General features: G+C 43.9%; 1 protein-coding gene across 4 annotated transcripts in view; it reads left to right on the top strand.

The window, feature by feature from the left end:
- REEP1 (receptor accessory protein 1) overlaps window positions 1–16,039 on the top strand; it is a 98,539-nt gene extending 82,500 nt beyond the window's left edge. For all 4 annotated transcript variants that reach the window (XR_006390095.1, XM_044295206.1, XM_044295173.1 and 1 more), the window contains one exon: window positions 12,067–16,039. Coding sequence is in view for 2 of the 4 variants with exons in the window: in XM_044295173.1 (XP_044151108.1) it covers window positions 12,067–12,138 (72 nt within the window). In the remaining 2 variants the exon portion in view is untranslated. The remainder of the gene's footprint in view (window positions 1–12,066) is intronic.
- Window positions 16,040–23,246: the final 7,207 nt, after the last annotated feature.

Raw genomic sequence — 23,246 nt, 5'->3', positions numbered from 1 at the left:
CAAGGTTGTGTAGATTGTATTATTTTCCCTTATAACATGGTTATAAGGGAAAATAATAGAATTCTGAATACAGAATGCATAGTACAATAGCGCTGGAGGGGTTAACAAAAATAAAAAAAATAAAAAAAATAATTTAACTCACCTTAATCAACTTGTTCGCGCAGCCGGCATTTCTTCTGTCTTCTTTTGTGAGGAATAGGACCTTTGATGACGTCACTACGTTCATCACATGACCCATCACCATGGTAAAAGATCATGTGACGGACCATGTGATGAGCGCAGTGACGTCATCAAAGGTCCTATTCCTCACAAAATAAGACAGAAGAGATGCCGGCTGCGCGAACAAGTGGATTAAGGTGAGTTAAATTTTTTATTTTTAACCCCTCCAGCCCTATTGTACTATGCATTCAGAATGCTATTATTTTCCCTTATAACCATGTTATAAGGGAAAATAATAAAGATCTGGTCCCCATCCCGATCGTCTCCTAGCAACCTGTGCGTGAAAATTGCACCGCATCTGCACTTGCTTGCGGATGCTTGCGATTTTCATGCAGCCCCATTAACTTCTATGGGGCCTGCGTTGCGTGAAAAACGCACAAAATAGAGCATGCTGCGATTTTCACGCAACGCACAAGTGATGCGTGAAAATCACCGCTCATGTGCACAGCCCCATAGAAATGAATGGGTCCGGATTCAGTGCGGGTGCACACATTGCACCCGCGCGGAAAACTCGCCCGTGTGAAAGGGGCCTAACTCTTTGTCTAGCTGTGAGCATCTTACTTTCACTTTCAGCCATTATCTGCCAGCTATGTATAGCCCTTATCTCTGAACTACTAACAGCTTATGAACACCTATTTAAAAGGTCATATGAATGACCATTAGCCATAATTTGCTGGTGTAAAGTTGCCGCCGATTACAGTACGATCTGCTGACGGCAAATTAGGATTTAGGTGACAGCATTAACGATCCTATTACCAGATGAATGAGCCTTTCGCATTTTCATGTAATAAGATCGTTTGTGCGGTCACCTAAATCATTTACTGTCGGCAGATGGTGCCGTCTAAACAGCACTGTGCTGCTGGCAAACAATGATACTGTATGGGGACGAAGGATGGCATTAACGATCACTCCTCCCCATACTGTGGAGGAGATTGTTGCATGTAACTGCAGCTTTCTCCTTTACTGACGAGCAGCGTTCCTTCCCGACAATCATCTGCTCCACGGAGCAGTGTAAAGGAGCCATAAGCCAAATTTTTATCAGTAAGATATAAGAATTAAGCTCTAATAAGTGTTTATGAGGCAAGGAGTTCAGAGACAAGAGTTGTAAGCTGAGCGGTATAAACAGAGCATGATACTAGAGAATCTCAAGGCTGTACAGAGAAAGGGGATAACAATTTTTAATAAAGAGCAATTGAAAAGATGATTTTTAGCTGAAAATTAGTACAATGTAATAATAAGAAAATGCCCTTAAAGGTGTCTATGGCCTTCAAAGAGTTGTTCAACACCTGCCAATATGTCCTATTAAGGCACAAGGTATCTCAGAGGGTGTCCTCTGCTGGGATTTGGCGCACCAGAGAGCTTTCACATTGAAGGGTCAACACAACCACATATTACCAATATTTCTACCACATTGGTGTGGCTGCGATAGGCTAGTCCTTATTTAGAGCCCACACATGCATTTTTATCACATATCAGAGTGGTTTTAAAATTGTTAATGACCTTGTGGTTTTGCATTTAAACACCATTTTTACATGCAAAACTATGCGACCGTTAACAATCAGTTTGAAAAATGTGGCTATACTTCTGCCATTCAAACAGTATGACCACACAGCATGGCCATGACGCGGCTGAGACACGCCATTGCAGTATTCTGTTAACTAATTTGAAACAAATTATTTGGTGTTCATTGTTAATGGGTGTGTGGTTTTGTGAATTACTGCAGCACTGCTCCCACCGAAGTGAATGGGAGCAGTGCTGCAGTAAGCCCCTCCGTCCACTGACACAACTGACAGAGCAATGCTGAGTTCTGGCGCCGGAGCTACTGCAGCACAGCTTATTGGTGGGGTTTCAGACCTCCACAGATCATATTGATGGTCATCAATATAAAAGGAGTAGATAACCCCTTTAGTAGAATGCCGCCGTGACTTGCCACATGGTTCACACCGCACAGAAGGCCACATCTCAGCCGCGTCATGGGCATTTCTCAGTTGCCTTCAGGGCTGACCTGTGTGGCTCTGCCCTTAGACGAGGAGGTTCAATAAGGTGTTATGAGCCAATCATTTCCAGAGCTCATTCACAGTGGGATACCATTAGAGATACAATAACTCATCTATCAGCAGCATGTTAATGGTTTCCATGTAGCAAATAGAGAATTTTTCCACACACAATAAAATCTAATATTAGGAAGCATAAAATAAACATCTGTAAATATAGGTTCAACTATATTATGATTAAGTTTGTTAAAGGGGTTGCCCCATCTCTACCGGCTGGCGGGATACTGTGGGGCCTGTCAGTGCTCTGATGTTTCTTAAGCTATACTGTTTCCTTAAAGTACATAAGTAGATAGATAGATAGTCTAAATTTGCTTACCGAAATTTATCTTTCCTTGAGTCCAAAGGCAGCACAACATAAGGGGTTAATGTCTTGCTCCTCCCATCTAGGACAGAAGATATATCATTAGTAAATCAGCCTAATTAACCCCCCCCTATAAAGGAGTGCACACCCACTAGGTAGATGTGTTTTTTCCAAGCAATGTCTTTTTGAGGGAGGGATATTTGTGCTGCCTTTGGACTCAAGGAAAGATAAATTTCGGTAAGCAAATTTAGACTTTCCTTATCGTCCTACAGGCAGCACAACACAAAGCGATTTGAAAAGCAGTATTAAACAAGGGGAGGTCGAAATCGCAGCCTTAATAATCACTTGTCTGTCAAAGGCTGAATGGCAAGCACCAGATACATCCAACTTATATTGTTTTGTAAAGATTCATGGAGAAGACCATGTAGAGGCTCTGCATAATTGAGCCAATGTTTTTTTTTCTCTTTCCTCTGCCCAAGCGACTAAGTGGACTAAGTTGAGTGCGCTGTAACTCCACCTGGTAACTGGAGTACTCGGAATTTAGAAGCAGACTTTTATAGTATTCTTAATCCAAGCAGTGTAGGCTTGCTGGCTTTTATACTTCTCTATATAAACAGCTGGTCAGCCGACCTGAAGGACCCTGGTTCTCCAATGACCAGTAGATGAAGCTTGTTTTGTTCAGCTGCTTCTGACAGATGAATTTCTTAACTTACATTCATGTCAGATGAGAGCTTTGGTAGAATATAGGGCATCAACCTTAAAATCGAGTCTTCTTGATGTTCTTTCAGATATGGCCCTTGCAAAGTCTGACACCTTCTTGGCTGATGCACTTGCCACCTGAAATAAAACCTTCCAAGATACCAACCTTACTGGTGCTTCTGTAAGTGGCTGAAATAGAGATTCAACCAGGGTCTTGAGGAGAACAGCCCGATCCCAGGCTGGAATAGGAGGCTTACCGATTAAATTAAATTGAATAAAGAACGTAAAAAAAAATTTGAATGCACAAAAACTCCATCTATGCAAGCAGTGGGGGTCTTGAAATGCACTCTTACAGTGTTGGATTTTAAAACAAACTGGAAACCTTCCTGTAAAAAAATGTAAGACTTCAAACCGATCAGGGTTCTGCAAAGTTTCCTCCACAACATCTTACAAGCTCTTCTCCAGTCCTGAACTGTCAGATTCCAGGCTATAAGCTGAAACATCTCCGGTGGATTCTGTAGGCCTGCTTGAATCAGAAGGTTCGGCTGGACTGTATCTCCAATAATTTCCACTGGAAAGTTGTAACCAGTGAGGGATCCATGCCCTCTTGGCCAGATGAGCACTATGGCTATGGCTGAGACTCTTGTCTTATTTTCCTGAGCACTCAGGATATGAGAGGAAATGGAGGAAAATTTAGATGAAAAATTCCTTCCCAACTGAAAGGCCATCTATTCTTTCTGGTGGATTGGCTAGATTCAGGGAGCAGAACTTCTTGAGCTTTGTATAGGAGGCTTTTTCCCCTTAGCATCTAAATGGGGGTACCCCATCTGCATACAATCTGTAAAAAATACAGTCACTGAGACTTCAACTGTGACCTACTTAACAGATCCGTCTGAATATTCAGAATACCTTGAATGTGGATGGCTGTCTATGGTTTGACATTCCACTGCCCAAGTCAAAATGTGACTGCATTGACTTTACCATGGATAAGAGCAAGTCCTGTGCCAATTGTTGATATAGCACATGGTGGAGAAATTCTGTTTGCTGCCCCCACTGACTGATTCTTGAGCCTCCCCTAAATGAAGAGTTAGATATGTTGCTCCTAGGTCTCTGATATTGGATCACAGATACATCTCTTAAGGAGACTGCCTCCCCTGAACTCAAAGAATGTGGAAGTGTACTTCCTGACCAGAGTTATCGGAATGGCCAGAAAAATCTACTTTGTTCAGTATTTCTTGGACGAAGCCATCAATACAGGTCTTCCCGAGTTTCTGGCTTGGTCACCACAAGACGAACCAGACCTGATAAACATTGGTTTCTTCCTGAAACAATGCTGGTTTGCAATGTGCACTAATGCCCATGTTACGGCTTCTATCCGAGAGGTCAGGAAAGTATATATTTGTAGACAGAGCGTCTGCCTGGCCTGATAGCGATCTCGACTAGCGACAGGAGCGGCCGTTGACCGGGGGGGGGGGGGCTTGCAGAAGTCGTTGGGGGGAGCCCTGTTCAAATATTTGGTGTGGGGCCCAGTTATTTGTAGTTCCTCCACTGGCACTTGGTGATGGGACCTTAGAACTCACATCCACCTTGATTTCTGGATCCGCTCCTATGAGAGCTTAAGCAACCAGTTTCTGGAGTCTAACTGGAAGCTAAGGGCTGAGTTAGTGCCACTACTTAGTAAAAACACCAGGCGATGAAACCAAAGGCCAGTGATTTGAAGATGAGATACCCTGGTGAGTGATGGGCCAACCTGAGAACTTGCAATGGGTTGGCAGTAACGTGCATATAAGTATATATATGAGATCTTGGCTATAAAATCGTCCTGCTGGTGAATGTTACATCATGAAATTGTTCCGAGAAGGTATTTATTTAAACACGTCCGCTCTAACCTCCATCTTACCTGTGGCTTTGGCACTGCATACACTCTTAAAAAGACCCCAGAAATTTCCTCAGAAAGAGGTCAAGATTTTCCTGTGAAGTTCTGAAACAACCACCATATGAGGCTTTGTGAAGGGTTGACCATTTTGCCTTGGGGGGCAACTTCTTTAACCTGAGGGAGTGACCTGGGTAAAAGATTCTATCCAGGAGTCTGACGTAATCCTTGCCCAATTTGAGAAAAGTTTCTGTAATCCCACTGGAAGCCTGGTGTCCTAAATTTGAAGTTTCCCCGTTCCAAATTTTTACTTTCTAGTGCTTGGAGAGCCTGAACACATAGCACTTACTCTTCTCTATCTGACCCTTCTGAGCCCCTCTTAGGTGATCTCGAATGAAAATGACAAGAATGAAACTAGACCTAGAGGTATATTGTGGAAAGGAGACCCCTCTGTAACAACGATTAATTCTATTTAGAATCAATTTGGTGAGGAAAAAAATGGCGCTAACAGAATGTCCCTCTGCACAGAGTGTCTATGGGGATCGCATGATCTGAAAGGCACATTGAGGGCCCATTCACATGAAATCATTTTTTCATTCCTGCTATTTGCTGATCCCATGCGGACCCATTATTACAATGGGACTGTGAGACACTGACAGCACACAGTGTGCCGCCCACATCCGCACATCCATTTCACCGCCCCCGAAAGACATAGAAAATGTCCCACCTTTTTCCATATTGCAGACAAGAATGGGCATTACCATATAGGGCAGGAAGTTCTGAACCGCTAATGCAGAATGCCCACGGCGGATCTATGTCCTATGGATCTTCAACTTGTGATCCGCAAAATCGGATATGGTTCTATGAATGGACCCCCAATCTTAGTGACTAATCAAGACTTCATGGAGAAGCAATCCCTATGACACTAGGAAACTGAAGCCAAAGAAGTTTTGCTCTCCACCATAGACAAGGAATTATTATGTTTCAGAAGGAAATAATCTTTCTGACCATAGGGTTAACCTGACAGGCAGAAAAAAGTCTTCCCAGACAGACTGGCCACTGGAATAGCCTTACCTTAGGGGGTTACCCCCGCTGAGCTGAGACTGCAGGATCCGTAAGACACGGCTGTAATCTAGCTCCCACATAATGTTACCTGTCTGGCTGGAACCACACTCCTGCCATACTCCCCCCCCCCCCCCCTCCATTTTGGGCTTTTTCCCCCTGGGTGCAACCATTTCAAGGTAAGCTAGTACAGCTTTTAATAATGAAGGTACGCCACCATGAAACAAAGATCTTGCAAATCCCCCTGTTCACAGAAACATAGTCCACATCCAGGTGGGATGAGGCAGGAGATGAGGTAAAGGAGTTGTAGATAAGCAAACGTCTTATAGAGATATGAGCAGAAAGGACCAGAGAGTGAAAACTTCTGACTGCTGAGAAGCAGGGCCGGTGCAACCATATAGGCGAACTAGACGTTCGCCTAGGGCACCGGCCTGCTGGGGGCGCCCTGGTGGGCTCCCCTTGACTGGGGCTGCAGCCCTGGGCGAGCGGCTTTTGAGCCGCCCCCAGCACCATTACAGGGAGGCCAGGAGGTGAAGGTCCTTCTTAAATATGGCAGAGCAGGCATCTGCTTACCCTGATGGCAGGTGCCTGCTCTGCCAGTAAATTACCGGAGAAGAGGAGGCGGGCGGCAAGGGAGGCTGTTCTAGCAGCTCCCCACTCCTCCCTTGTGCGCCCTCTGTGATGCCAGAATATGACGTCATTCCGGCCCCGGCATACTAAACGGCGCGCTGGAGGACTGAGGAGCTGCACCACACTGGACCCCAGGGAGGTGAGTGTTTAAGTGTTTGACTGAGTGAGTGTCTGCCTGTGTATTTATGTCAGTGAGTGAGTGTACGTATGTCTGTCTTTCTGTCAGTAAATGTATGTGTGTCTGTCATTGAGTGTCTGTGTGTGTTTGTCAGTGAGTGTGGATGTCTGTCGGTCAGTAAGGCCTCGGGCGTCATATTTTTGGCCCGGATTAGAGGCAGGTGCGTTGCGGGAACACCCGCAATTTTTCTGCGCGAGTGCAAAACATTGTATTGCGTTTTGCACTCGCGTGAAAAAAATCATGCATGTTTGGTACCCAAACCCGAACTTCTTCACAGAAGTTCGGGTTTGGGATTAGTGTTCTGTAGATTGTATTATTTTCCCTTATAACATGGTTATAATGGAAAATAATAGCATTCTGAATACAGAATGCATAGTACAATAGCGCTGGAGGGGTTAAAAAAATAATAATAATAATAATTTAACTCACCTTGGTCCACTTGATCGCGAAGCCGGCATCTCCTTCTGTCTCCTTTGTTGAATAGGACCTGTGGTGAGCATTAATTACAGCAACAGGACCTTTGATGACGTCACTCCGGTCATCACATGGTACGTCACATGATCTTTTACCATGGTGATTCACCATGGTAAAAGATCATGTGACGTACCATGTGATGACCGGAGTGACGTCATCAAAGGTCCTTTACCTGTATTTAATTCTCACCACAGGTCCTATTCAACAAAGGAGACAGAAGGAGATGCCGGCTTCGCGATCAAGTGGACTAAGGTGAGTTAAATTATTATTATTTTTTTTAACCCCTCCAGCGCTGTTTTACTATGTATTCTGTATTCAGAATGCTATTATTTTCCCTTATAACCATGTTATAAGGGAAAATAATAATGACCAGGTTTCCATCCCGATCGTCTCCTAGCAACCGTGCGTGAAAATCGCACCGCATCCGCACTTTTTTGCGGATGCTATGCGATTTTCACGCACCCCATTCACTTCTATGGGGCCTGCGTCGTGTTAAAATCGCACAATATACAGCATGCTGCGATTTTCACTCAACGCACAAGTGATGCGTGAAAATTACTGCTCATGTGCACAGCCCCATAGAAATGAATGGGTCGGGATTCAGTGCGGGTGCAATGCGCTCAACTCACGCATCGCATCCGCACGGAAAACTCGCCCGTGTGAAAGGGGCCTAAGTGTCTGTGTGTTTGTCAGTGAGTAAATGTGTGTGTTTGTCTGCCAGTGAGTGAGTGTCTGTCAGTGAGTTTCTGTGTGTGTGTGTGTATTTCAGCGGGTAGGTGTATGTCTGTCAGTGAGTGAGTGTGTGTCTGTCTGTCTGTCAGTGAGTGTATGTGTGTCTGTCAGTGAGTATGTCTGTCAGTGAGTGTATGTGTACGTCATTCAGTGAGTGTCTGAGTGCGTGTCTGTCTGTCTGTCAGTGTGTGTGTCTGTCAGTGAGTGAGTGACATGAGGGGGCGGCAAAATGGATCTTTGCCTAGGGCGGCAAAAATCCTTGCATCGGCCCTGCTGAGAAGTAAACTATTCCACAATCTCTGCACCATGTCTGCACTGGAGACCTTCAGCTGGGAGGCAATGGTGCAGAGTTCTCCTACATTGTCCACAGTTGGTGCAGTCTTCTCCTACATTGTCCACAGTTGGTGCAGTCTTCCCCTACATTGTCCACAGTTGGTGCAGACTTTTCCTACATTGTCCACAGTTGGTGCAGACTTCTCCTGCATTGTCCACAGTTAGTGGAGACTTCTCCTGCATTGTCCACAGTTGGTGCAGACTTCTCCTGCATTGTCCACAGTTGGTGGAGACTTCTCCTGCATTGTCCACAGTTGGCGCAGACTTCTCCTACATTGTCCACAGTTGGCGCAGACTTCTTCTACATTGTCCACAGTTGGCGCAGACTTCTCCTACATTGTCCACAGTTGGCGCAGACTTCTCCTACGTTGTCCACAGTTGGCGCAGACTTCTCCTACGTTGTCCACAGTTGGCGCAGACTTCTCCTATGTTGTCCACAGTTGGCGCAGACTTCTCCTACGTTGTCCACAGTTGGCGCAGACTTCTCCGAAGTTGTCCACAGTTGGCGCAGACTTCTCCTACGTTGTCCACAGTTGGCGCAGACTTCTACGTTGTCCACAGTTGGCGCAGACTTCTCCTACGTTGTCCACAGTTGGCGCAGACTTCTCCTACGTTGTCCACAGTTGGCGCAGACTTCTCCTACGTTGTCCACAGTTGGCGCAGACTTCTCCTACGTTGTCCACAGTTGGCGCAGACTTCTCCTACGTTGTCCACAGTTGGCGCAGACTTCTCCTACGTTGTCCACAGTTGGCGCAGACTTCTCCTACGTTGTCCACAGTTGGTGCAGACTTCCCCTACATTGTCCACAGTTGGTGCAGACTTTTCCTACATTGTCCACAGTTGATGCACATACTAACATTTATGGCTTTATGGGATTCTTTGCAGAGTTCTGTAATTGTAACATCTTCTGTCCTAGACATAAGGAGCAAGACATTAACCCTTTGTGTTGTGCTCCCTGTAGGACGATAGATAGATATTAGATAGATATACAGTCATGTGAAAAAATTAGGACACCCTTTAAAAGCATGTGGTTTTTTGTAACATTTTTAATAAAAGGTTATTTCATCTCCGTTTCAACAATACAGAGAGATTAAAGTAATCCGACTAAACAAAGAAAACTGAAGAAAAGTCTTTTCAAGATCTTCTGTAAATGTCATTCTACAAAAATGCCTATTCTAACTGAGGAAAAAGATAGGACACCCTTGCCCCTAATAGCGAGTGTTACCTCCTTTGGCTGAAATAACTGCAGTGAGACGGTTCTTGTAGCCATCTACCAGTCTTCGACATCGGTCTGAGGAAATTTTACCCCACTCCTCAATGCAGAACTTTTTCAGCTGTGAGATGTTTGAGGGGTTTCTTGCACGTACAGCCCTTTTCAAGTCACCCCACAGCATCTCAATGGGATTCAAATCTGGACTTTGACTTGGCCATTCCAGGACTCTCCATTTCTTCTTTTTCAGCCAATCTTTGGTTGATTTACTAGTATGTTTTGGGTCATTGTCATGTTGCATGGTCCAGTTCCGCTTCAGCTTTAATTTTCTAACTGATGGTCTCACATGTTCTTCAAGCACCTTCTGATACACAGTAGAATTCATCGTGGATTCTATGATGGTGAGCTGACCAGGTCCTGCTGCAGCAAAGCAGCCCCAAACCATGACACTTCCACCTCCATGCTTCACAGTTGGTATGAGGTTCTTTTCTTGGAATGCTGTGTTTGGTTTACGCCAAACATGTCCTCTGCTGTTGTGTCCAAATAATTCAATTTTGGACTCATCTGTCCAAAGAACATTATTCCAGAAGTCCTGGTCTTTGTCAACTTTATCTCTGGCAAATGTCAGTCTGGCCTCGATGTTTCTCTTGGAAAGCAAAGGTTTCCTCCTTGCACACCTCCCATGCAAGTTAAACTTGTACAGTCTCTTTCTGATTGTAGAGGCATGTACTTCTACATCAACAGTAGCCAGAGCCTGCTGTAGTTCTCGAGATGACACTTTAGGGTTTTTGGAGACCTCTTTTAGCATCTTGCGGTCTGCTCTTGGGGTGAACTTGCTGGGGCGACCAGTCCTGGGCATGTTGGCAGTTGTTTTGAAAGCCCTCCACTTGTAGACTATCTTCCGGACAGTGGAATGGCTGATTTCAAAATCTTTTGAGATCTTTTTAAATCCCTTCCCAGACTCATAGGCTGCTACAATCTTTTTTCAGAAGTCCTCTGACAGCTCTTTTGCTCTCACCATGGTGCTCACTCTCACTTCAACAGTCAGGAGCACACCAAACTAAATGTCTGAGGTTTAAATAGGGCAAGCCTCATTCAACATGCAGAGTAACGATCTACTAATTATGTGCACCTGGTGTGATATACCTGTGTGAGATCTGAGCCAATTTAAGAGGGAATACATGTGAGGGTGTCCTATCTTTTTCCTCAGTTAGAATAGGCATTTTTGTAGAATGACATTTACAGAAGATCTTGAAAAGACTTTTCTTCAGTTTTCTTTGTTTAGTTGGATTACTTTAATCTCTCTGTATTGTTGAAACGGAGATGAAATAACCTTTTATTAAAAATGTTACAAAAAACCACATGCTTTCAAAGGGTGTCCTAATTTTTTCACATGACTGTATAGATCATAGATAGATATTAGATAGATATGAGATAGATAGATAGGATGAGGCAGCACTCCAAAGTTAGTGTATGGGTGATGGACCTATTTATTCCCAAGGCAACAGGTCCATTTATACACTAGCTTTGGAGTGCTCCTCATCTTTGATATTTGGATCTTTTAGTGGACTACTGACTATTGTCCTGGATGGATCATTTTATCGACTGTGCTGCTGTTTCTTTTGCATTTTTTAGATAGGTAGAGGGATAGATAGATAGATAGATAGATAGACAGATAGGAGATAGATAGATAGATAGATAGATAGATAGGAGATAGATAGGAGATAGATAGATAGATAGATAATAGATAGATAGGAGATAGATAGATAGATAGATAGATAGATAGATAGATAATAGATAGATAGGAGATAGATAGATAGATAGATAGATAGATAGATAGATAATAGATAGATAGATAGAAGACAAAAACATAGATAAATCCAAAAGCACAGCACTGCCAGATTTCCTGAATACACAGTGATGATTTATTCCCCCATCCATGAAACATTGTTGCAAAAACATTTCTCTGTTACATGGATGGGTGAATAAATCATCACTGTGTATTCAGTAAATCTGGGAGTGCTGTGCTTTCTTTGGAATTTTATAAACTATATTCCAGGATCAGGAATTTAACTGTTGGCACACCATACACATTTTCATTTTGGACTTAAACAGTGCTTAGATAGATCTAAATAGATGATTAACCCTTAGAAATCACAGAAATCTCTGTACATAGATAGATATGAGATAGATATTAATAGATATATACATAGACAGATATAGATATAAAAATAGATACGAATAGATATATTTAGAATATTGTATTGTTGTATAATTTTTCCTGTATCCTTTGTTCTTCAGCCTCCGCCCAGAGTCCATAAGCCTCGATTCAGGAAGAAAATTACCTCTGCCTCTAACACAGAAACTGCATGAATGCAGCCAACATCAAGAACCACAGAATGTCTCTTCACTGCCTTAAAGGAGCAATTTGCACCATGTGACAAGGTGGCGCTAGAATTCACAAAAACGAAACAAATCAGCCATGACTTCACCCGAATCCTTTACCTCCCTCATCAGATCTGTCAGTGTTCAGCTTTCACTACGTAGCTGCTTGAAACTGCTCCAAGAACCTTTGAAGACATGACGAGCTTTCTGACTGATTGTGAGCCCTGCTGGGACCTTGCAGCCCCCTGAGCCTACGACGTGGAAGCTGCCGTTGTCCTGAGCAGTGCCCGTCCGCGTCCTGATGCCCATCTTAAGTATTGGTTTATTGATGACAATGAATAGCCATGTGTGTCGGAAATCTCTTCTCTGTACCTGCTACATCTTTACTTTTTGTTTGTATAAATTATGATTGTCTTTTTTTATGTCTCGGCTTCACCTGTGATCTTTAGGCAATGCGGGTAGGTTTACCCCAGTGGACTAGTCCGAAATTACGTTCCAGATGGAATAAACAGCTGTCAGTGCATCCTGCAAGGTAGTAGTATGAGAGTAGAAAAAGAGGCTCTGGTTTGGTTTCCAGAAACAGCGCCACACTTAAAAAGCAGTCTGACATTTTTACAGGATATTCTCGCCAAATCTTTTTGTATTTTAGAGTACCACTTGCAGTACCACTTTCCACCATTATGGTCAGGAAAAATAATCCATAGACAAATGTGCACCAGCACCACCAATTCTCATACAATTTAAAAGAGCATGTCACCATGTACCTGAGTAATAAACCAAATAAAAGTTGATAGACCTTCCATTCAAGAGACAAAGTGAAGTGCTGTTCAAGAAATTCACAATAATTAGCATGTTTCTGGGTGAAAAATCCTTCTTTCATAGATGAATTCAATTTTCAGATCTCCGGTATCATTCGGAGACAGTTTTGAAGATCTTACATAAAAGCTTTTGTCCAACCCCAAAAAAATAAAAAGTTGCCAGCTGATTACCCAGCATGCCCTGAGCTCCTATCCAACCTCTGGGACCTGGACCCCACTTATCACCTGCTGTATAGGATGCAGATGGCTCCCCCAACCTGTAGTCTATGGGAGCTACAAAAGAGAGAAGATATATAGATATTTTTACATCTTTCTTTCCTTTCATATCCACTGCTGCTTTTAACTCAAAAACAGCATTTGTGAATCCAGTCTTAGATCTCAGGGGCTTGTCCTATTAGTAAAGTTTGAGGGAATAGAAGAAGGTTCAGGATCATCAACCCTTGGCCAGAGCGTCTCTTGTTCTGGAGGACACGTCCTGTTCTTCAATACACAGACGTCCAATTGATTCACCTGAGCACTATGTAATGCTTCATTTCTCCTGAGATGGCGCTGTAAGGAAATTTGAACACTTACCGCCAGGTTTCCCCACACATTATAGCTGATCGCTGGGTGTCCCAGCAGGAGGACACTTTATGGGCCTGGTATTGTCAAGGGACCCTTCTATCTGTCCAAAGCAGATAGTCTCTTTAAAGGCCACACACATGCACAGCCTCTGACTCCCTTGCTCTCTGATGATCTGGTTGTGATTTTTAACAACCAGGTTGGAAGTAGCACGATCAGGTAGGGTGGTGGAGGTTCTCCAGGTCCCTGAGGTGGTGGAGGTTCTCCAGGTCCTTGAGGTGGTGGAGGTTCTCCAGGTCCCTGAGGTGGTGGAGGTTTCTCCAGGTCCATGAGGTGGTGGAGGTTCTCCAGGTCCCTGAGGTGGTGGAGGTTCTCCAGGTCCCTAAGGTGGTAGAGGTTCTTCAGGTCCCTGAGGTGGTGGAGGCCCTAGTTACACACACTCCCTATAATGCAGGCCCTGGATTCTGCACTGTAGTTAATAAGTCACGCTTATTTCAAGTGTGACCACGCCCCTTATATATGGTCACACCCACTTTTCCATCAAAGATCAGGACTCTATTGAGTTTACTAATATGGCTTGTGGCAGCAATGCAGTAGTACTATGTGTAAATAGCTGTTGTACATAATATTTATTTCACTATTATTTATGAAAAATAGAAAAAAAATCTACTAAATTCTTAATGTCTCACAAATATAAAAAAACAAAAATGTTGAACGCGTCCCTGCTTACTGTCTCGAAATTGAAAAAACTATCAAACTCCCCGGGTGCGTTAATTTTGGCTGTGGCTCTAGACACCTGCAAAAGTCTACCTATAGCCGGCAGAGCATTCTGAGGGTTGTAGTTTCCACAGGTGTTGAACCACAGCGTAGGAAAATAAGGACTGTTGTATATTAGCCTGGACCGTTGCAATAATTGATAATAAGTAGGTTGTTCCCAGGGCGGGGCTTACATGTTGTATGCTGAAAGTGTCTTTTTGGCTGCTATTCAACTAATCTTAAAAAAAAAGTACTGGTATATCATACAGTATACCTTTATTTTAATGAAAGTCTATAGGTGTCGTATGTAACGGTACAGGCGTGTTCACACATGGTGGATGTGGTGCAGATTTGCCATCATGGATTCTCGTCTTAAAATGAGATTGCAAGAATTCTCATCCACACGCTAAGGATTTTTTTTTAATGACTTGCGGCAATGATTTAAAATTGGCATCTTATCAATTTACACTGCGGATTTCCACAACAGAATTCACCCTTTGCAATGCAGAGATGAAATCCACAGCCATTTCCACTGCAAAAGCTGGACTTTTCTATTGTATTTTACATCCCACATGTTGGGGCCTCTTGTTAGAGACGTTGCAGGTGAAATTAAAAAAAAATTTGAGAACTGTACTCGCTGCAGCCTCTGCAGATTGAATGAGAATCAAGATCCCATAAGTATTTTATTTAGTGTACGAAACTTGGTCCTACTAAATCTTAAAGGGGCTTCCTGAAAATCCCAATGTTCAACTGTCCCAAATGGGCTGTGAAAGGGGTGTATTTAGGCAAATTTGTGTCAAAAGGCTAAGGGGGAGATTTATCAAACTGGTGTAAAGTAGAACTGGCTTAGTTTCCCATAGCAGCCAATCAGATTACGCCTTTCATCGGTTGCTATGGGCAAATAAGCCAGTTCTACTTTACACCAGTTTGATAAATCTCCCTCGATGTCTATACTTTTATATCCAGGGTCCATCTTATGATACACAATTGGGGTCATTTATCAAACTGGTGTAAAGTAGAACTGGCTTATTTGCCCATAGCAACCGATCAGATTCCAATTTTAATTTCTGACAGATCCTGGTAAATGAAAGGCGGAATCTGATTGGTTGCTATGGGAAACTAAGCCAGTTCTACTTTACACCAGTTTGATAAATCGGAATTCTACCTTTCATTGTTCACAACTCCTCTGGAAAATGAAAGGCGTAATCTAATTGGTTGCTATGGGCAACTAAGCCAGTTCAACTTTACACCAGTTTGATAAATGACCCCATAAGTCTGTATTATAGCCAGAATCTTTCCAAGTCTGCTGACCTGAGATCACCACAGAACACTATGCAAGTTTAGTTAGTTCAGGAGGCCACCATTTTATGGAAAGACAGAAAACTATTGACCAAGTGTAAAAAAACTAAACCTGAGGGGTCAATCTTATGTAGAAGTCTTTGTACCAATTTATATATGTCATCGACAGTATATCTACTGAGTAATAGATAATATAAGTACCAAAGTTGTCCTTTAGTAAAATGTCAATAAAGTTTATTTAATGAAGAACAGGGAGAGGTCCTTTAGTACAGTGTCAATAAAGATTTTTTTTTGAGAGAAGAACAGGAAGTGGTCATAAACCTTTCAGGTTGGTCTCCAAGTTGTGATCTTGGCTCCTGATCACAGAGATCAGCCTGAGGTTGCAAACCTGAGATCTTCATTGCTTATAAAATGTATAAGCCCCTAATAAACAATTTTTACAAAGTTGTGAAGAATCCCCTTTAAATGTGGTTATTCTGCAGATCCATTTACTATATCATCTTGCTACTCTAACATGACTGGGTCTATTTGGTGACCTGCCAGCACCCAAATAGTCATAAGACTAGTGTTAACGAACAAGTATTTAGGTAAATGGTCACTACCCTCACCAACCCATGCTTTTTACAAATGGAAGCAGCCATCTTGTATCCAACTCCTTGTGTTACTAGACCTAGTTTTTGCAAAAGGCATATTGATAAAGAAAGCAGTGATCTGATTGGCTGCTATGGGTACATCTTCTTTTATATTTGAGGCCTACTAAGACATACCAACATAGCAGTTGATAAATTTGGAAACACACAAATCCCATAAGGGACCACCCATTTATGGCCAGGGTATACATAAAACCTTCGCATTTTTAACCTAGGACAGCCCAATTTTGTCAGAACTGTCTCTGAAAATTAGGGACAGTCCCTGCCAATTCGGGACTTTGGGCAACTATGCTGACAGAGGAGGTCATTAAAGTAGTACTCCCACAAATGTTCTTGATTCCCTGTGAGAAAGGTACATGTTGTAGTGAATGTAATCTTCTTACCAGTGAACTGTATCTGTGAGTTATAACCTCCCTTCCGATCCTCAGATGTGTCACGTGACCAGCACTCTAATCTCCAACTGACACTGGTCAGAAAGTCAGTTACATTTCTATTTATTCCTATTAGTCCTCATGCACACGAACGTATTTTCTTTCCGTGTCCGTTCCATTTTTTTTTTTGCGAACCGTATATATAACCATTCATTTCAATGGGTCTGCAAAAAAAACGGAAGTTACTCCGTGTCCATTCCGTTTCGGTATGTCCGTATTTCTGTTCCGCCCAAAAAATAGAACATGTCCTATTATTGTCCGCATTACGGACGAGGATAGGACTGTTCCGTTCCGCAAAATACAGAATGAACACGGACGTCATCCGTATTTTTTTACGGATCCGTTTTTTTGCGGACCGCAAAATACATACAGTTGTGTGCATTAAGCCTGAGACTGACATTGAGGCTCCCTTAGGTATACAGAGAGAAATTGGCTTCCTGCCCACACATAAGATGCTGTGTTATTTGGAGCATTGGTGACACAGCTGAGGAACAGAAGGGAGGTTATAACTCACAAATACTTGTAAGAAAATTGCCTTCGCTACAGTTTACATCATGAACCTTTCTAACAGGTCAGATAAAACATTTATTTTAGTGGGAGTGCTTCTTTAAAACTAGTGCACAGGAAAAATGGAGGAGATACACATAGCAGCCAATCAAGTCACAGCTTTGACTTTTAATAACCTCAAAGTTAACTGAATCTGATTGGTCGATTGGGGTCTGCCCCACTTTTTTTTTAACACTGCGCCCTGTGTTTAGGTGAATTTATTTGTCATTAGACAATGTTCTAATTATATAGTACACGCACTATAATGTGGTGGCCGCAGTGTCGTCTAACTTGACAAAACAGATTCAAAGGATTCTCCATCAGAATTTTGTTTTAGAAAATCTGATTAATAAGGCAGTAAGAGACAAAAGATCTGAACTTCAGTTCTGCTGAAGTTGAAGACACACTGGTTCCAATGGACAATCTGCCTCTGTAAAGTCTTAAAGTAGTTGTAGAGCGGGCATCCTCAAACTGCGGCCCTCCAGCTGTTGTAAAACTACAACTCCCACAATGCCCTGCTGTAGGCTGTTCGGGCATGCTAAGAGTTGTACTTTTGCAACAGCTGGAGGGCCGCAGTTTGAGGATGCATGGGGTAGAGGATCAGAAAAACATGGCTGCTTTCTTCCGGGAAAAAGCGCCACACCTGTCCATTGGTTGTGCCTGGTGTTGCAACTAAACTCCATCTAAGTGAATGGGACTGAGCAGTAATACCTTACACAATCTGTGGACAGTTGTGGCACCGTTTTTGGAAGAAAACACACACATTTTACTAATGTTGTACAACCTATATAGAGGGGTTGGCAGCCGAGTCTTCAATCAAACTGGCACGCACACCCAATAATATATGTAAGCAAGGGTCCTGACTGCCAGGGGTGAGATTTGACCCTGTAAGCCCTGCCGCCTCCTGTGTGAATCAATACATGTCGAGCGGCATTAGTAATCAGATTTTTTTGCAGTTGCTCTGAGAGTCCTTTTGAAGCCCCATCAGTGTATCCCTACCCGTCCACCGCTATCACCCGTCACACAATGAGTGCCTCGTCCTTTTACTGTAGCGTAATATTGTGTCACTGTGATGTCTACTGTTGTCTTCAGCCAAAATACATGTTTTGCGTTGGCTGAGACCTGCACCGACTCATATCATCCATGATGGTGACACCGCACTGACAACACACAGGTTCACTGGAGTAAAATCAGGCGTTCGGAGGGTTGCTCGGGATTTGGAAGATGGCTGCTTTTTTTTCAGAATTCTGAAATCAGCACCATGGGTTGTGTATAGCGTTGCTGCTCGCCTCCATTGAAGTGAATGGGCCTGAGCTGCTATACCAGACACAACCAGCGGAAAGGTGGAGCGCTGTTTTTGGAAGAGAGCAGCCGTGTTTTTCTAATCCAGTACAACCCATTTTATTTCACAATCTTAGATTTAGCTCTAATCTCACAAAATTTATCATAAAAAAATAAAATAAACTCAACTTCACTGATTTTAGTGCCCAGTTCGGCATCTGTCATTTTCATATTTGATGAAAAAATAAAAAAATTTAAAAAAATCATCTTGTCATTTGTGTAATGTATCTGGCAGGCCAGAGGAACTTTCTTTACAGGTGTTAATGTACATTTTGGGTGTATTATTGCATTGTATGTGCTGCATGTTTATTTTTTTTATTTTTTTTTTAAGTTCTTTTCTGAAGAGCCGTACGTACTAAAATAAATACAAATGCTAAGCTCAAGACATGACTGCGTTGGTGTCGTTTTTTCAAAGTTAACCTTAAAGGAGTTCTCCAGAAGTAAAATATTGATAACCGCCAATATCTGATCAGTGGGGGTCTGACTCCTGGCACCTCCACCAATCAGCTGTTTGAGGATGCCGTGGCGCTGCGGCCTCTTCCTAGACCACGGAGGTCACGTTCATAGGTCACACGGCCTATGTGCAGCTCAGTCCCATTCACGTGAAGCTGTAATACCAAGCACGGCCACTATACAATGTACGGCGCTGTGCTTGGTAAGCTGTGAGGAGGCTGCAGCGCTCTCTACAGTGCTGCGGCCTCTTTAAACAGTTGATCGGTGGGGGTCCCGGGTGTTGGACCCCCAGGGATCAAATACTGGACATCAATAAAGGGGTTTTCCAGGATATTAATACTGATGACCTATCCTCAGGATAAGCTATCGATATCTGATCAGTGGGGGTCCTCCAACACCTGGCACCCCTGCCGATCAACTGCTCTGCCAGGTTCCTCCGCTATAGTGTTGCCAAGGTTGTAGGCTTCCCTCAAATTTTTTTTTATTTTTTAACTGCTCAACTTCTAGTTTGGTGGATTTTAGGTCTTTAAGCGGGTTGATGAGGCTTGTTATATAGAAGCCATATAACAAGTACAGCCAGCAGGGGGCAGCATCACCAGTAGCAAGTCACTGCTCAGAAAGTGACGCTGCCTCCTGTTCAGAGAGGCTTCACTCCAAGGGACAAGGATGTGAATAACACTAGGGGGGGGGGGGGGGGCGTCACTATATCAGGAGGCACTGGGGCCGTCACTATATCGGGAGATATTTCTTGGCCCAGTCTTGACGTTTCAGCTTGTGTGTCTTGTTCAGTGGTGGTCGTCTTTCAGCCTTTCTTACCTTGGCCATGTCTCTGAGTATTGCACACCTTGTGCTTTTGGGCACTCCAGTGATGTTGCAGCTCTGAAATATGGCCAAACTGGTGGCAAGTGGCATCTTGGCAGCTGCACGCTTGACTTTTCTCAGTTCATGGGCAGTTATTTTGCGCCTTGTTTTTTCCACACGCTTCTTGCGACCCTGTTGACTATTTTGAATGAAACGCTTGACTGTTCGATGATCACGCTTCAGAAGCTTTGCAATTTTAAGAGTGCTGCATCCCTCTGCAAGATATCTCACTATTTTTGACTTTTCTGAGCCTGTCAAGTCCTTCTTTTGACCCATTTTGCCAAAGGAAAGGAAGTTGCCTAATAATTATGCACACCTGATATAGGGTGTTGATGTCATTAGACCACACCCCTTCTCATTACAGATGCACATCACCTAATATGCTTAATTGGTAGTAGGCTTTCGAGCCTATACAGCTTGGAGTAGGACAACATGCATAAAGAGGATGATGTGGTCAAAATACTCATTTGCCTAATAATTCTGCACTCCCTGTATCTGGAGGCACTGGGGCCGTCACTATATCTGGAGGCACTGGGGCCGTCACTATATCTGGAGGCACTGGGGCCGTCACTATATCGGGAGGCACTGGGGCTGTCACTATATCTGGAGGCACTGGTGCCGTCACTATATCTGGAGGCACTGGGGCCGTCACTATATCGGGAGGCACTGGGGCCGTCACTATATCGGGAGGCACTGGGGCCGTCACTATATCTGGAGGCACTGGGGCCGTCACTATATCGGGAGGCACTGGGGCTGTCACTATATCTGGAGGCACTGGGGCTGTCACTATATCTGGAGGCACTGGGGCCGTCACTATATCGGGAGGCACTGGGGCCGTCACTATATCGGGAGGCACTGGGGCCGTCACTATATCGGGAGGCACTGGGGCCGTCACTATATCGGGAGGCACTGGGGCCATCACTATATCGGGAGGCACTGGGGCCGTCACTATATCTGGAGGCACTGGGGCCGTCACTATATCGGGAGGCACTGGGGCCGTCACTATATCTGGAGGCACTGGGGCCGTCACTATATCTGGAGGCACTGGGGCCGTTACTATATCGGGAGGCACTGGGGCTGTCATTGTATTTGGAGACGTCTTGCTGTCACTTCTGCATTCTGAGTTCAAATGCTCCACCTATTGTCACTATCTTTGCAATATAAGCATTCAGCTACTTTTCGGATTGTCTTCTGGCTGGATTTGCACTCTGTCACACAGAAGGAATCAATTTAAAATGATTTTGTAAAAAAACTGATTTAAATACATTTTAATAGAAGCAGTCACAGGCAAACAAATGTAAATCCAGTAACTCGCAGGTGACGTCTCCGCTGATTTCCTCTTCTTCTCCATTTGGTTCAGACCATCATGACAGTTTCTCCTGTAGGCCTCCTGCACACGAACGCCTGCGCCCCCGTGGCCGTGCTGCGGGCTGCAATGTACGAACACCGACCGTGTGGCAGCCGCAGCGGATCGCGGACCCATTCACTTTAATGGGTCAGTGATCCGCCCGTTCCGCAAAAAGATAGGACATGTTCTATCTTTTTGCGGAACGGAAGTACGGGACTCTGTAGTGCTTCCGTAGGGTTCCTTTCTGTGCTTCCATTCCGCATCTCCAGATTTGCGGACCTATTGAAGTGAATGGGTCCGCATCTGTGATGCAGAATGCCCACGGAACGGCGCCCGTGTATTGCGGATCCGCATATGTGGTCCACAGTACGGGACACCTACGGTCGTGTGCAGGAGGCCTTAGACTGTGGAGTTTACTGTGCAGACATCTTTGGCCTGGGGTGTGCAGCCCCCTCTGCCACCTAAAAAGAGTATAAAAAATGGCACCCTGTAGATGAGGTCTGTCACAGATTTTGTATAAGGGTAGGGGAGATTCAGGTTGCCAATTAATCTTACCTACTAAGCCTTCAGAGTAGACCAACCCTTTAAGGAATTGAGATCATTTTAAACCCGCCTGATGCAGCATGTACGCATGGATGTATTTTTTTCCCATGTCCGTTCTGTTTTTTTTGCGGCCCGTTTGCAGAACCATTCACTTCAATGGGGCCGCAAAAAAACACAGAAATGACCCAGTGTGCATTCCGTATGTCCGCATGGCCGTTCCGCAAAAAAAATAGAACATGTCCTATTATTGTCTGCATTACAGGATAGGACTGTTCTATTAAGGGCCGGCGCTTCTGTTCCGCAAATTGTGGAATGCAAGCGGTCGGTATCAGTGTTTTACGGATCTGTAATTTGCAGACCGCAAAACAATGGTCGTGTGCATGAGCCCTAATAGTGATTATAGCCAGGATACCATTAATATGCGCCACAGCTGCCGGACCCGCAATGCCAGACACAACAAGTGGACGAGGGTGGAGCTGGGTCTGATAAAAGTCCAACGTGTTGCACGGCTGCACCAACTGCTGCGAGCCCTTGGTTGTAATGATCGATGGTGTCAAGCAGAGTAACTTGCCCAACAGTTTTTCTAGGCCATACCTAAAACTGAAAACTATATCATGCAAAGGTACCATTTCAAACTTAGTGTCTTCTTCTAAAACAAAAAAAACAGTAAAATGTGCCGTACTGTCTGTCTTTTCTTCAGCTTTATTAGGACAACCATAAGATTGGGCACCAGGTGGCGCTCTTTCACTTTGATATTCTGATGCTTTAGTGCAGTATATGCTGTTGTGGCAATGCTACAGAGTCATGAGGTGTGGAGATCGTCCTATAACAATCTTATTATGAAAATTATCACATGTGATATCATTCACACCTATAAGTAAGGCCTTTTTATTTTATAAGCATTTTCTTTATGATTCTACTCTCCAACAATGTGCCACCGTTATGAGGTTTCTATGGCTAACATTGTTATGGGAATTTATGGTTGTCACTGTTATGGGGGATCCATGGCTGTGACTTATGGCAGTTGTATGGCTGTCCCTGTTATGGGGGATCTTTGGATGTCCCTGTTATGGGGATCTATGGCTGTCCTTGGTATGGGGATCTATGGCTGTCCTTGGTATAGGGGATCTATGGCTGTCCTTGGTATAGGGGATCTATGGCTGTCCTTGGTATGGGGGATCTATGGCTATCCTTGGTATGGGGGATCTATGGCTGTAATTGGTATGGGGATCTATGGCTATCCTTGGTATGGGGGATCTATGGCTGTAATTGGTATGGGGATCTATGGCTGTCCTTGGTATAGGGGATCTATGGCTGTCCTTGGTATAGGGGATCTATGGCTATCCTTGGTATGATGGATCTATGGCTGTCCTTGGTATGGGGATCTATGGCTGTCCTTGGTATGGGGGATCTATGGCTGTCATTGGTATGGGGGATTTATGGCTGTCCTTGGTATGGGGATCTATGGCTGTCCTTGGTATGGGGGATC

This window comes from Bufo gargarizans, chromosome 1 (genome assembly GCF_014858855.1).
Source record: "Bufo gargarizans isolate SCDJY-AF-19 chromosome 1, ASM1485885v1, whole genome shotgun sequence".
Classification (NCBI taxonomy): domain Eukaryota; kingdom Metazoa; phylum Chordata; class Amphibia; order Anura; family Bufonidae; genus Bufo; species Bufo gargarizans.
The sequence above is the reverse complement of the archived record's forward strand: the minus strand, read 5'-3'. Positions and strand labels throughout refer to the sequence as shown.